At 37.2% G+C, this 16,009-nt stretch overlaps 1 protein-coding gene across 1 annotated transcript; it reads left to right on the forward strand.

Moving 5' to 3' along the window:
- Positions 1-8,663: 8,663 nt before the first annotated feature.
- LOC131940294 (lectin ADEL-like) lies at positions 8,664-12,834 on the forward strand. Its single transcript, XM_059298940.1, has 3 exons — positions 8,664-8,805; positions 9,880-10,095; positions 12,584-12,834. Exons 1-3 carry the CDS (start codon positions 8,745-8,747, stop codon positions 12,781-12,783), a joined length of 477 nt encoding a protein of 158 aa, XP_059154923.1. The 5' UTR covers positions 8,664-8,744; the 3' UTR covers positions 12,784-12,834.
- The last annotated feature ends 3,175 nt before the right edge of the window (positions 12,835-16,009 follow it).

Below are 16,009 nucleotides of genomic sequence, written 5' to 3' on the forward strand. Positions count from 1 at the left end.
TATAAAATGTGTTTTAAAAATTTTTTAACTAGGCTCGGTATGTTTGACTTTAGCTAGCTTGATTAGTTTTATAGGAGTCAGTGAAGCGTCAACATAAAGAAGCATGAAAGGCCAGTTAATACATATGGAGGTTGTCAGAGGCGTCAGTAAATTTGGTGCTGGCTTTAGTAGCAAACAACAGCCGATAAACAGAGACGCTTGTGCTCGTAAGTGAGGACGGATCAGTCACGCCCTAAGAAAAAACAATGTGAATATCGCGAGGAAAGTATTAGATTGGAGCCTAAATCTTCTTCTCCAAGGAAAAAGAAAATATGTCCGTTCTAAACATTCACGGAGAAAGACTGTAAAAGGAGAAGCTGCATGGGGAAGGGGGGGGGGGGTCATGGGTTCATCTAAAAAGAGCTGCCCAAAACAAATTCCGTTGAAAAGGGTTTAGCTGCAGCTCTTTGCTTCTCGTGAGCTTCGTAGGATTAAGTTACGTAACTCATTCCTACACAATGGAGCCAGAGGCGTCACCATTAGTGAAAGCATTCAGGGGCGTCAACCTAAATAACTCTGCCTCATAAGTCTAGCTTAATTGTCCTTCCAAGTTTTAACGTAACCAAACCAAATACAACTCTATAATTTGTGTGAGTTAACTCAGTCTTAATAAGTACCTGGCAATGTAGAAATACACTTCTAAAGAATATTATTTTCAATCAGTCTGGATTTAGACTTTCCTATTTACGTATACATGTTCTAACTAATCATTAACAAGCTCCATATTATATTCACTATTATTATCCCTACTGCCCCAACCCTTACCCCTTAATCAAGATCTCTAACTTATCGCTAACTTTCCCTTGGCCTGTTCTAAACCTATCTGTAACCTAGTGCCGGCGCCAGGTTATTTAGCGCCCTAGGCAAAACTTATTAAAACGCCACCTTTCACAAAAATTAATTACTAAAACATATGTATAAGAAAACAATTAATTAAAAGTGACATTCATTTATTATCAATTAGCATACATGTTATAAGTAGACATCAAAATCAAATTTTACTTGAATTCTTCGTCTCAAAAGTTTGTACTAATTCCTTTAATTCCAGTTTGCAAGCGTAATCACTTTGTACTTTACGAAATAGCCCCCCCCCCTTCACCCCGCCCCCCTTAGAAAATTTTAAGTGCACCCCCTCTCGGGAGAAAAAAGTCTGGAAAAAATACACTAAAACAAAAATAATTCTTGTATTGTTGGGCTCTCTGCAGTCCTCCCAAGGTGAGTTCCAAAACGGAACTTACCTGTTTTAAGCTTGAGTGTCTTTATTTATAATTGTAAAATGCCTATATTGTGTGATTATTTAACGATTTTTTTGTTTTTGAAAAATAAAAAGTTTTAAATGTTATAGATTCCAACATTAAATTGTTATATATTTAGGAGAGGGTGAAAAATATGAAGACAATTAATTAGATGTTTAATTTACGACTTACACTGTATGTCTACTAACATTTAGTATTGCAATCTACAACGGCTTGTTTTTCAACTTGATAATACTAAAAAATCCTACCAAACTATTTTGTTTAGAACTTAAGCTCTACATAATTTTTACAATAGCAAATAACTTAAAGTTGTATTTATATGTAAGCGGCCAACCTAAGGTGCAGCAATTTTGAAAAGAATGTAAAGTTAAGCAACGAATTATCTCCCATTTGAAAAATCCAAATACCAAAATTTTATTCAAGGGAAATAACTTCCACAAGAATAGCTAAATTAACCAATTGTAACTAAGACATGTTTTAAAACCACATCTAAACGTTCTAAATTTGATTACGTAATAATTATAACAAACCTTTTGCATTAGGTATTTAAGCGTGTAAAAAACAATATATTTTACGTATTGAATACTTAACTTTAGGTTTTTTTCGAAAGTCTAAAAATTGTAGCTTTATTATAACATACTTCTGTTTAATTTTGATGACAAACACGTAATTGTATGTTCACCCAATTACAAACATAAACCAAAATTTTGGATCCCTTAACTAAAGGGACGACTTTCAAAAAATCAAACACGTGCAACTGTTATTGAGTATAGACGTTGCTAGAATTATCTAATATAAAAAAAATTATAATTTGAAAAATACATTCCATCCTATTTAATACCATATATTAATACTATAAGAGTAGTAAATTAGATTCCTAAAAAACAAGATTTTTCAACTAGAGAACGCCTACCTTTCTTTGTAGTGTGTTCCGTACTGAATTGAAATCTTCTAACTTACGATGAAGTCGACCACTCGATATACTCTACTACATTCACTACACATATCAAACTTCGGTACCTAAACATAACTAGACTCGATGCTCCTGAACTACGACACCAACTCGTTTAACTTCACCAAGCTCTACATACGGTACTCCCAATCAACAACGATTTCACTGGACCTACTACTACATTCTAACAGTCAATATAATTCGATACCCTAATACCACAAGAATCAATACTCCCGAACTCCAGAACTACGATACTTCATCACCTGCATTCTCATTTCTCTATTACCAATCAGATTCCACAAAACCTTCAACTACAAAACAGACGAATAAAAATTATGACACTAATTTAACACTTGGATACTTTATACCTACAAAACCATATCAACAACAGCCTTCCGCGGTTACTCCCAAATCTAAACGATTCATCAAAACTTACCAAACAAGTACAATACTTGGAACACCCTGTCATTACAAAACTGTATATACCAGAACACAGAGGCGTAGCGAGGGGGGGGGGGGGCGCCGGGGGGGGGGCATATGTCCCCTGGCTCCGTCCTTAGGAGGGCGCCAAATTAAAAGTTTGAGGGGGGGTGCAAATCGAATGTTTGTCCCCGGGCGCCGGGAAGGGTCGCTACGCCTCTGCCAGAATTTAAATTACGAACTTATTTAATCATTTTCTACAACAATTGTGTGATACCAAATTCAAAAGGCAAAGTGACTGGTAAAAAGCGCCCCGACCTTTCCGAATTAGGGAGGTGGGGTTGCATTTTCACCATCGCGAATAAATATAACCTATATAGACTTAATTTTGGGGTGGGGTGCCGAAATAGATCGCTACTCTTTTATAAAAGTTATTAATTATTAGGTACTTTTTACTTTCTAGTATATACGACGTAGGCCTATAGAGAAAGTATTGTAATCGTGCAAAAACAAAAAATCGTGCAAAAACAAAATCGAGATTTTTACAAATCTCGACGTTTTACACCTCACTGATACGGAAAAACATAATTTTGCAATCTTGTCCGTATGTCTGTGTGTCTGTGTGTCTGTGTGTCTGTGTGTGTGTGTCTGTGTGTACTTTTATTACTTGAGTACCGTTAGAGCTAGGTTGATGAAGTTTCATATATAAGTATTTTATCAAAATCGTAGATCCGTATCAACGTTTGAACGATTTCCGATCACCGGAAGTGGTACTTTTTCTACTTTGAATTTTTCAAAAGCCTATAACTTGAGTACTATTTCAGATAGATAAATGAAATTTCACATGTAAGTAAAAGATCTAATTCTCTACCTTCAGTCGAATTTTGAGCAATTTTCGTTGACCTGAAGTACTAATTTACGCTATTTCCTATTTCTCAAAAAACGCACGTAAATTTATAAAGTACTAATAATATTGCGCACTATTATGCACATTTTATTAGGCGATCACTTAGTGTGCAATTCTTTTTTTTTTACGAGATTCCATTCTATTATAAAAAGTTTAAGTAATTAAAAATGGATTACAAATATTGTCTATGTCCTGATTTGACATCCCTCGTAGTTTTATATTAGAATATCCGAGAAAGTTTAGGGGAGATCACTCCCGGTTTATTGATAATAGCAATAAAACCTTTTGCGCCCCCCCCCCTAGGGATGGCGTCCTAGGCGACCGCCTAGTTCGCCTTATAGGTAGCGCCGCCCTATTTATAACCTTACTCTTATCCCTATTAAGTTTAGGGTAAATTAGTAACTGAACGGGAGTAGTTTGTTACTGCAGTAGTTTTATAAGCAATGTACAGGGTGAGGAGAGTTGACATAGTTAATTAATCTGTAAAGGGAAATGAGGGGTAAATAACAAGGGAGTAGTTGATTGAAGGGGGGGGGGGTGTAAATCTCTTGGATCCTTGCTTACATGTCGCCGCCTGTAGAAGACTATGTGGACAATTGTATGGATCTGTGTCTTGTATTTGCTGGTGGCTGTATGGTGCTACGGCGGTTCTGTATTTTAATGATAACAGTCCTGGGTCACAACAATGACAGTTCAGAGTCATACAATGACAGTTCAGAGTCATACAATGACATGTCAGAGTCACACAATGACATTTCAGAGTCACACAATGAAAGTTATATGTTATACTATGACAGTTCAGAGTAAAAAAATGACAGTTTAGAGTCACAATATGACAGTTTAGAGCAGTGTTTCTTCCAGACTTTTTTCTCCGGGGGGGCACTTGAAATTTTCGGGGGGGTGGGGGGGGGCGGCGGACACTGTTAAAAGTATATATTTTCTATATAAATTATATAAATTTCGTTTCGTTCGGGGGGGGGGGGTAAAAAAATTTTCGGGGGGGGGGCTTAGCCCCCTCCGAAGAGATGCCTGGAAGAAACTCTGGTTTAGAGTCACACAATGGCAGTTCAGTCACATAATGTCAGTTCTGTTATACAATGAGATTTCAGCGTCAAACAAGGACAGCTCTGCTTATTTCATACTGAACACCAGTCGTTCCGCCTCACACCCAACTCAACAAAGGCTACACAGTTCTTGTCGTTGTATTCAGGTTTTTCCAACAATCAACGTAACATACTATGCTTGTCGCTACCAAAAAGGCACCTAACCATCATTTATACTCTCATAGACACACCGGGGTTAACACATAGACGATTCTAAGCTAACCTCCAAATGGCCCGTAACATTTAGTAAAAACGAGAGTAGCTCTTGACTTCCTCGACAATAGGGCGTGTAAGTTTGTTTGCTTTTCTTACTTAAAATTGGAAATCTCATTACAGTGGCACCCCCCCCCCCTCAGACTTTCGATTTGCACCCCCCCCTCATACTTTACATATATACCGAGGGGTCAATGGGGGTTTATGACCCCCCTAACCCCCCCCCCCCCCCGCCTACGCCACTGTCTTGTTAGCCAGGTCAGGTGAATTCTTAAATTATCAATATCAGTTTTTACGATTTTAAATAACTTAACAATAACGCAAGTAACTTTTATTTCTGTTTTTACCGATTTAATAAACATAATCACAATTTGTTTGAAAAATACTAGCTGGCTAGTATGATACAAAGTTGGTGACCTACTTTCCAGCCCTATTGCTATGTTTGCGGTCACAGTGGGATAGAATTAGCTAGCCACAAGATTTGATTGAAATCGATTTAAAACACTAAGCGGCTGCTCGACATATGTTCACTTGCTAATTATAACAAACGGCGCGCTGCATTGGTAGCGTGACGTCATAACTATTAGTTATAATTCGATCCGTTTGTGGACGTGTGTGTGGAGGGGGGGGGGAGTGAGGACAAAAATATGAAAATCTTTAAACAGCAATACGGGGGCGGGGTGGTCGGAGGGGGAAGCGAATAATTGTTAACTCAAAAGGTCAGAGTTCGAACCTCCGGGAAGATGAGGTTCGATAACTGGGGACAGCAACCGATCTAGGAGAGACAACTCCAACATGAAACAACTGCTGCCTTGTTGCTTGTTCCTGGGTGGTAAAAGGCTATGGAAGCAAACCCAGAATGAAAAGCAGAGTCAGAGTCTACGGGTCTCAGGAGGCTTAAAATCTTGACACGTAATACTTGTGTTGAAGGAAATCATTTTGAATTGTACAATGAAAAACGAAGAAGAAAGACGTAGCAGTGGTCAGTGTTTCTTTCAGAGTTTTTTCTCCGAGGGTGCACTTGATATTTTCGGGGTGGCGGACTAAATTTTTCTGGGGCGGGGACACTGGTAAAGTATATATTTTCTATATAAATTCAATTTCGGTACACTACATTCGGGGGTGGTGGAGCTTCCTTCTACCCCCCTCCCCCCCCCCCCCCTTCCCCAGAGATGCCTGACATAAACTCTGCATGTATTGTATTCGAAGGCAACTCGTAGAGGAAATATTTCCTAGCAAAGTAAATAAAAGTATTACACTGAGCAAGGGATGGTAGTACTGAAAACTGAGGGTTGGGTGGGGAGGGGGGCGGAGTGGTCTAGTATTAGAGAACGCACTGTCTGACCTAGAAGTCACGAGTTTGAGATCGAGTTTACCCGTACCAGTACGGGAAACAAACCGGAAACAGATGATCAGCTGACAACAGCAACAGGACATTACCTCCCCCCCACCCACACACACACAAATACCCCCCTCCCACCTGTGATTCGTTATTTAGTTGCACTATATCAACATCTTTTCGCTGCAGGGAAAAAAATTAAATTCAAGACTTTATGATTTTCAATAATAGGTGGTTTGTATTTTAAAATGATCAAAAAAAAAAAAATCAAAATAAAGATAATTTATTGTTTTACTTGTTAAATTTTAGTAACCTACTCAAGTAAATAGTCCGATGGAAAGGTCTAACTCCTATGGGCCATGTAGTCAAGTAGGACAAAGTAATTAAGTAAATATTTTAATATATTTGTTTCAAATCCGCTTTGAAATAATGTTTTTTTTTAATAATTTGTTAAACAATTGTGATAAATAAAATGTTTCAAAGATACGTCTTAGGTTAGAATGTAATTATTTGAAAGTAAACAATACATATGTGTCTATTTCAAAGTAGTTTCTAAATGCAGAATATAAAAAGAAAATTAGCGCATTTCTTTTTTCACAATTTTTCCTTTAGCTTGTATGAGGTTGTGAAGTGATGAGGTCAATGGCGTCGCTTGGTTGGGAGTCACTCGGTGCGGCACCTCATTGTGTCACCCCCCCCCCCTCCCTCCGCGCTTTCTTTTTTCTCTGTAAATTTTGCATTTGGTGTCAATTCCCCCCTACCCCCAGGTAAAAGCTTTAAAGTGTTCCCATTTAATACTAATGATGTATATCTGTAGTCGGTTGTTAATACAGCTGGACGTAGCATTGTTTTCTCTAGAGTTTGCGTGTCTACGTCATGGTGTGACCCCCCCCCCCCCCCCTCCCCTTGTCGTGATTGTCATTATGTACTTAAAATACTTTTTAACTCTAGTTAATCATTCATTGAACTGACAAAAACATATCTTTTCTATATATCTTATAATATTTTTGTCTTTGTGTCACCCACCTAAATGAATGAGGTAGTTTTGAACGTGTGAGAGGGGGAGGAGGGGGGGATGAGTCGGGTTGGCTTGAGAAAAGTCATGTTCAAGTAAGAATGGAAAACAAAATTAGGTACAAACGTCCTTACATTAAAAAGCACATATTTTGCCAATGGGGTCAACCATGACGTAAAAAATAACGTACAACCGGATCTGTTTCAGGTGAATGCAATGTTTACCTGTTCTAGTTGCAAAGAGAAACAAGAGGTTGCCCCCTTTAATACTAGCTATGTTTACAGGAACGTAACGCTACGTTTCTCTTTCAGCACAGTGCGTTACTTCGATATTTAATTAACAAGTTAAATCTTTTTTAATTACTCGATTTTATCGAGCATGTGTTGTTTTTTTTTTAATTGTTGCAATTTTTTTTTTATCGACGTTACTTTAAAAAAACAAATTAAAATACTTTCTACTCACAATGTGTAATGAAATGTGCATTTTTACATTGATTAATTCTTTTCAATTTTATAACCATCAAGAAATAAAATTTGCGATTATACTTTAGTTTTAAGCTGAATAGATTTTCCTACATAATTAGGCCTACGCATTTTTACATTTTTACAGCACTACACTATTTGCAGAATTTCTGATCACACAGACACACACACACACACACACACACACACACACGAACACACACACACACACTCACACACACACACATACACGCACGCACGCACACACACACACACACAGACAGACACACACACACAGACACACACACACACACAGACACACACACACACAGACACACACACAGACACACACACAGACACACACACACACACAACCACACACACACACACACATATATATATATATATATATATATATATATATATATATATATATATATATATATATATATATATATACATATATATGTATATATATATATATATATATATATATATATATATATATATATATATATATATATATATATATTGATTGATTAATTTTATTTCTTGTTCCGATGAGGTAGAAGCTCAGTAAATATTTTAGAAAGAAATCTATGTTCTAAAAGCCAAACAAAAAAAAACAAAAAACAAACATGTACGATGTGGGGTCTGGCTTTTTGTAACGATGTGTGACATTATGAAAAATACTAAGACGTCAGCTACCTGCGGTAACTAAGTACACATTGACACATTTTACTTTACAATTCCCCAGCCCCCCTCCCCCTACACCCATTTGTGCTCAGTCCTCCAGGCTATAACCCAAGAATCTAACAGATAATTTCCTGACTATCATAACATCCGCCTTATTTTAATTTCAAAACCAAAAAAAATATATTTTCTCGTCATATCCTTGTCCTTGTTTTATCTAGTCCATATCCTCGTTTCCTCAGGTCAACAGGTGTTTGTCTGTCTAACCTATAAAAGGTAGATCCGTCTTCACAAACTACGAGACATCCACAATTTGTTCTTGGATTTTGTTCATAGAAAACACAACATGAAGATTCTCTACACAATTTTTGTCGTCCTCTGTTGTTTCACTTACATTCAGGCGCAAGGTATTTTATTTTATTTCGAATTTTTTATTTAAAAGTTTGCAACGATTTGTTAATTTAGCTGCAGGTATAGGGTTTTGTAATGTGGAGTTTGTATGAGTATGGTTAGGTAGAGAGGCGAGGGAGAGTGGTGTGAGGTGGAGTTGTAGTGGTGGATGGGTTGATTGGAAGAAGAGGTGTAGTGATAGTGTTGGATGTATGGGTGGATGGGTGGAGTGGTAGAGGGGTAGAGAGGTAGAGTGGTAGTGGTGGATTGATGGGTGGCTGGGTGGGTGGATGGAGTGGAGTGGTAGAATGGTTGATAGATAGAGTGGTAGTGGTAGATGGGTGTAACGATGAAGAGGTAAAATAATCGATGAAATTATTTAGAGCTTAGATGGGTGTTAGTGTGTTAGATTAAGATAGCCTCAAAATGTGATCGTGTGTTTGAATTTGGATGATGATCTCTAATTAACCAGGATTAAGAGATAACTCAATCTTTATAATTACACGAATTTAACTTCTCTAAAATGTGCGTATATAAAAATATCTTTACATATATAACTAGAAATAAAAGCAGTTCTCATTCAAGAAATATATTAAATACATTCTACTGACAAACGCATTAACTATTATAGCTAAAGTAAATTATGTTTTTATTTTTCTTATATTTAGTGAATTTAAAAGTGTGAAATTATAAATGCTTCTTTATGTTATAGGTTTTACTTTTTTTTTAGGTTAGATTTAAAAATAATATGTTAACAAAGAATTATCTTTAGTACTAGCGATCCGTTCGGCAGATGAAGTAGTGTTCATGTTTCTTGACCTCGGCATAAGAAAGGGTAGTGTGGTCAGCATTTGGCCCAGCCGTCTTTACTTTCCCTAACATGAGTTAGGTACCCATCAGATCTGGGTGGACTCAGGGACGTCCTACTGATTTGAACACAGGACTTTCGACTTTCTATAGCGCTCTACCACTAGTCCATGCCGTCCCAGAAATAGCATGTAAAAACCCCACTATATTTATAGTCCACCGCGGTAAAGAAATCTAAAACATTCATGAGCACCAACTCCCCTGACCGTCTACTCTCCCCACAGACCCTAAAATCGCCTGCAAGTATGAGTCGGTCAGCAGCGAGGGCTTCAAGCTTGCACGTGTGACCATCCCAGGGGCCCTACAGGTGCTCAACATGACCCTGGTCAACCAGTACTCAAACAGCCCGTGTACCCCCGGGGCGTCGTTTGGCTACAGCGGTCCTGACATATTCGCCAGTAACGGGTGTCGGGGAAATTTTCTCGTCTGTTATGAAGTTGGTGAGTAGAGGGTTAATTTAGATATGGTCAAAAACTGTAGCAAAAACGTTTGTTAGGGCCTTAAAATATTTGTCCCCAATTTTTACTTTCTCGTATATACGAAGTATAGAGAAAGTATTGTAATCGTGCAAAAAAATCTCTTGAAATTTTAACCATTTTCACCGTATTACACCTCAGTCCTTCATCACATCCGAAGTATAGAGGACTTATTTTAATCGGGCAAAAATTATCAATCCAGTTTTACCAAAATTAAGAGGTTTTATGCGTAATCCATTCTGAAAAACTGGGCTTTGCAATTCTGTCCGTATGTCTGTGTGTCTGTGTGTGTGTCTGTGTGTGTGTGTGTAAACACAATTACTTGTGTACCGTTACAGCTAGGTTGATGAAATTTCATATAAAAGTATTTTATCAAAATCGTAGATCCGTATCAACTTTTGAGCGATTTCCGATAACCGGAAGTGGAACTTTTTCTACTTTGAATTTTTCAAAAGCCTATAACTTGAGTACTTTTATCAGATAGATAAATGAAATTTCACATGTAAGTAAAAGATCTAATTTTCTACCTTTTGTTAAATTTTGAGTAATTTCCGTTGACCGGAAGTAGTACTTTACGCTACTTCCGATTTCTCAAAAAACTAATGTAAATTTTTAAAGTACTAATAATATTGCGCACTATTATGCACTTTTCTATTTGGCGTTCACTTGGTGAGTGTGCAATTCTTTTGTCTACAAGATTTTATTCTATTTTAACACGTTTTTCTTAACTCAGCTTCGCGTTTGTGGATTTGTTTGTTTGTTGTTAAAATTGACATCGAAAATTAGCCCACTTCTGATTGCTCTACAGATCTGAAATTTGGCATACAGGCTACTTTCGCCTAACAATTTCAAATGCAATCATAAAAACTAGCAATTAGAGACCGTAATTAGCTTAATTTAATTACGCCCCAAGGACCATAAAATTGAGGACATGATTTCTAAAGATACCGACAAGACTGGAGGCTTATAGACACAGTTACTTCGGCCCCAATCGATGTGAGCGCGCTGGCCGTGATCGTATAGTGGTTAGTACTTCGCGTTGGGGCCGCGACAACCCAGGTTCGAATCCTGGTCGCTCAAGATTTTTTTAGTCCGTGTATTTATAAACACTTAGTCAAGTCATACTTAATCAAGTCATTAGATAAAGTAGAAAATAAACTATATAAACAACTTTTTTAAAAACCACGTTTTTCATGTGTAGCAACGGACTAAAAAGGAGAAAATAAAATACTTAAAAAAAACTTTTTAAAAAACCACGTTTTTCTTGTGGACTAAAAAGTAGAAAATAAATTTTTCTTTTGTGCTTCCTCGAGCTGTGCAGGTTCTTGTGATGACTGACAAAAAACGTGGGTCGGGCAGATGGGTCGGGAAATTTGATGGTGAACGTACCCACGTTTTTTGTCAGTCATCACAAGAACCTGCACAGCTCGAGGAAGCACAAAAGAAAAATTTATTTTCTACTTTTTAGTCCACAAGAAAAACGTGGTTTTTTAAAAAGTTTTTTTTAAGTATTTTATTTAAAACTTTAAGTATTTAAAATGGATTAAAAATCAAGTCTATAGCCCGAATTCCCATCCCCTGTTGTTTTATATAAGAATATTCGAGAAAGTTTAGGGGAGATCACTCCCGGTTTATTATACGATCAGTATTGGAACCGAACTTAAGACGTTCTTTGATCTCTAAACCCCGTCTCAATAATTATGACATTGTCCAACTATGATTTGTTTTTAACAATACGAGCCGACCCGCAGCGTATCATACGCCGCTATTTAGTTGTTTTATTTTCTACTTTTCAGTAATTCATAATTTGTAAATTCGACAGTACCAATGCTGCCACTGAAAATATTTGCTTTAAAACACTAACCCCCCCCCCCCCACTTTCCCCTAACCCCGACCCCACACCCCCCCCCCCCCCCCCCCCCCCGTGAAAGCAGCCTCCTCTTAGTTATTTCTTAGTTACCTCCTGTAAGTTTAAAATCGAACTAAATTATCTGCCCCTAATAGAAACCCGGCTGTACGGCTCTTCGATTTGTAAACATTTAGCTTTGTAAAAATTTAGAGTGAACACCGCTCACCAGACAATGTTGGGGTGGGGTGGGGGGGTGGTAGTGATAGTGATAGAGAGAAAGAGAGGGGACTGCAAGGAGGCGCTTGCAGCTTGTTTTCTAACTGATCCCAGAAGAGAATTATATATATAGATTGTCCTTAAATAACTATGACCTCATGTATTCGTGGTAAATTTTTAGAAAAATAACCATGATGTCATACACCATGTGTAGCTGCCAAATTGGACCCTATCTATTAATAAAAATTATACTTATTGTCTCGTGTATATAAATAGCAATGACGTAATGTGCTATGCCATATATGTATGAATAGCTACAACACAGCAATGACATAAAGAATAACTTCAAGGTTCTATAAATAACCATGACGTCATTGCACATCCCAGGTGTCAACTACCAGATATCCTGCGCGAGCCAGAACTTTAAAGAGACGTCATGCTTCGTGCAGGGGACCATCAAGTTGGTGACCCTCAGGACACAGGTGTCGGGCACGCCCTGTACCCTCAACCTGACCTATCGCTACCAAGGGAGCTACCTTATTGTTTACGGCGGGTGCAGGGGCGTCTTCAACGTGGGGGTGTATTAGATAGTAGAGAGTTGGGGCGTTTTCGACGTGGGGGGTATTAGATTGTGGAGGCAGGGGCGTTTTCAACGTGGGGGGGGGGGGGGGGTATTAGATATTGGTGGCTAGGGCTGGGGGCGTTTTCAACGTCGGGGTTGATTAGAATGTGGCGGCAGGGGCGTTTTCAACGTGGGGGTGTATTAGACTGTGGAGGCAGGGGCGTTTTCAACGTGGGGGTATTAGATGGTGTTGGGGGGGGGGCGGGGAAGGGGAGTTTTCAACGTGAGGTGGTATTAGATAATGGGGCTGGGGCGTTTTCAACGTGGGGGTGTATTAGATGGTGGCGGCTGGGGCGTTTTCAACGTGGGGGTGTATTAGATGGCGGGGGGGGGGAGGGAACAGAGGAGTTTTCAACGTGTGGGTGTATTAGATAATGGGGGCTGGGGCGTTTTCAACGTGGGGGGGGGGTAACATTATATATAAAAGACGTATATAATAGTTTTAAAAGTATTTTGAAGATTTTTTATAACTCTTATTTAAATAAGAAACGAATAAATATAATTAATATCGAATTCTTCTCTTAGTGTTCACTTTGTTAAACTCTCATTACAAAGTTTAAAGGACCAGGGTTCAATTTTGTGTCTTGGAAAATTTTGGAAGGATAGATCAGTATGAGTATTACAGAGACCCTTTTCCCACGGTCCTTCTTTTTTTATTCTGGTAATGGGTGGCTACAATGTGAACTTTTGAGTTCGCAGCTGAGGATGGAGCACAGTAAACTAAGCAGTCAAAAGAAACCGAGTTGCACACCCTATTTTAGTCTAGTTCTTATGCGATTTTACTTTCTCCATTTAATTACTATATATATGCAATTGATGTTCATGTCTTTGAAACTGTGTAAAACTACCAAATAAATTATTATTATTATTTTAAATTATTTTTAAATTATTTTAAATGTTTAAAATAAACAATTAACAAAAAACTTTAGGATGACTGCTATAGATATAGATGTTTGAAAAGGAAGAATGTTTATTTAGTGTGTCTCATTGCACTCAACATAACATTCCGGTTGCTTAAAATTTTTATAATTTTATTTTTCATTAATCCCAAATTTACTTCAACTCTACTTAAAAGCCCAAACCCCGTCAGCTCACCACGCCAATGGAAGAAAAAATCCCTTCAAAAACTTCTTTGCAGTCTTTTGTATGAGTGTGTGTGTATGAGTGTGTGTGTGTGTGTGTGTGCGCGCTTGTGTGTGCGTGTGTGTGCGCGCTTGTGTGTGCGTATGTAAACATCATAACTTGAATACCGTTTCAGTAAGGTTGACGAAATTTCCGGTAACTGGAAGTGATAGATACTCTACTTCCTGCATCTCAAAGCCGATAACTTGAGTACCATTAACGTTAGAAAGGAACAAAATAACGCAAATACTATTACAGGAAGATATTAATTATTAAAAAATATTTTTAAAAAACGTATACAAACACAATGAATAATTGAGTTTGTGACTGAACTAGGCCTTACAAATTTTGTTTCATAAAATTATTTCTCTCTTTGCAATGGAAAAGATTAAATTAGGATATAATTTTATTAAAAAATAATATTCAGCTTTTTTATTTCATGTTGTCAACTAGAGTAGCTTCCCTTTATTGCTTTCTGTAATGCCAGCACATAGTTTTAAGCTTTTACAAGCAAATATTCATTTAATTAAAAATAGCATTCTATTGAGTGTAGTAATACACAATTTATTGTTTATTAATATAATTATAACTTTAAAAAACTATTTATTTAGAAAAGATAGTTTAACATAAATAAAATATTTTGAAAAAAACTTTTCAAGAAAACTATGAGAAATATCATTGCCCCGTAATAAAAAAATAATTTTCTTCGAATTTAATACAGTGCTAGTGAATGTGTTATATCGATATTCTTTAACCAATCCTATGAAATAAAATTAATAAGTTAAAAAAATAGAAAAAGAAAGGAAGGATGAAAAGAACAATCCTAAAAGAAATGTATAATAATACTTTTGAACCAAGTTTGATTATAGTTTGATACTAAAGCACACAAGCATAAATGTTGATGAGCTTGTTGTATTGGAGAATAACATATTGTAAAAAAATAAAAAATAAAAACAACCCACAAATTTATGTCATTTTTTTTAACTTGTCATTGTATCGGCCTATAATGATTATGCCCTAATGTTTTCATTAAATTTATTTTTGTTTGTATTTTAACACACTCACACAAACAACACTTTAACATAATATCTTTCAAAACTTTAACAACATAAAATTTATCGTCATTTTTCATTACATTAGATTACCAAAACACCAATGTTCTTTGCTAAACATTGAACAACAGTAATCTCATTAGCTAAAACATCAATGGTTAGCAAACCTAATTGGTTGCATATAGCATTGGCGTAGCCAGGAACGTCTCAAGGGGGGGGGGGTCCAATTTTTAACCGGGGACAAACTTTCGATTTGCACCCCCCCCCCTCAGACTTTTGATTTGCACACCCCCCTCCCACCCCCCGCCCCCTCAAACTTTCGATTTGCACCCCCAACCCCCCCCCCTGCCTACGTCACTGGCATATATATCTATTTTAGATAACCTATATCTACTCTCGGTAGAAATCATCTAATTTCAAATCTACACAATTTCCACACGTCATCCTTTCGTGACGTAATAAGTTATTTTTAAACTCCTCTAAAAATAACTCGCGGCACATCTGCCGATGTTTGGTGTACACTGTTGAAAGCTGGGTAAACAAAACGTCAAGATTAAATAGTTGGATAAGTGACATTTCTAGTCTAAGGGAGGCAAACACATTTTTTTACATCCTATTTCAAATTAACTTCTCTTAGCTTGTGTATAGTGCTAGTAAAATATATCATACACATATGATCTATGAGTTATTATTGCCCTATAGATTTGTTTTACCTTGCCTAACTCTTGGATATGGGGGGGTAGAGGGTACTAGTTAAAGCTGAGTAGACCTTGGTACCATTTTCGTTACGTCTCAAACGAGAACCCTTCAAATTCTATGTCGCGCAACTTGTAATCAGAAAATTAAAAAAGATGAATGGGTATCACAAAAAAGCCACCCCCCCCCCCCTTTTCGGCACCCCCCCCCCTTCCTACGTCACCCCCAGTTCAAAATTTTCAACCACGGTATGTTATAATAGAACAATTAAGTTAGAAAAAGACAAGCTATACATAAGGTAGTTATGAACCAGATGTGTAG

This window comes from Physella acuta, unplaced genomic scaffold, assembly GCF_028476545.2.
Source record: "Physella acuta isolate Inbredline_101_S28 unplaced genomic scaffold, ASM2847654v3 ptg000315l, whole genome shotgun sequence".
NCBI classification, from domain to species: domain Eukaryota; kingdom Metazoa; phylum Mollusca; class Gastropoda; family Physidae; genus Physella; species Physella acuta.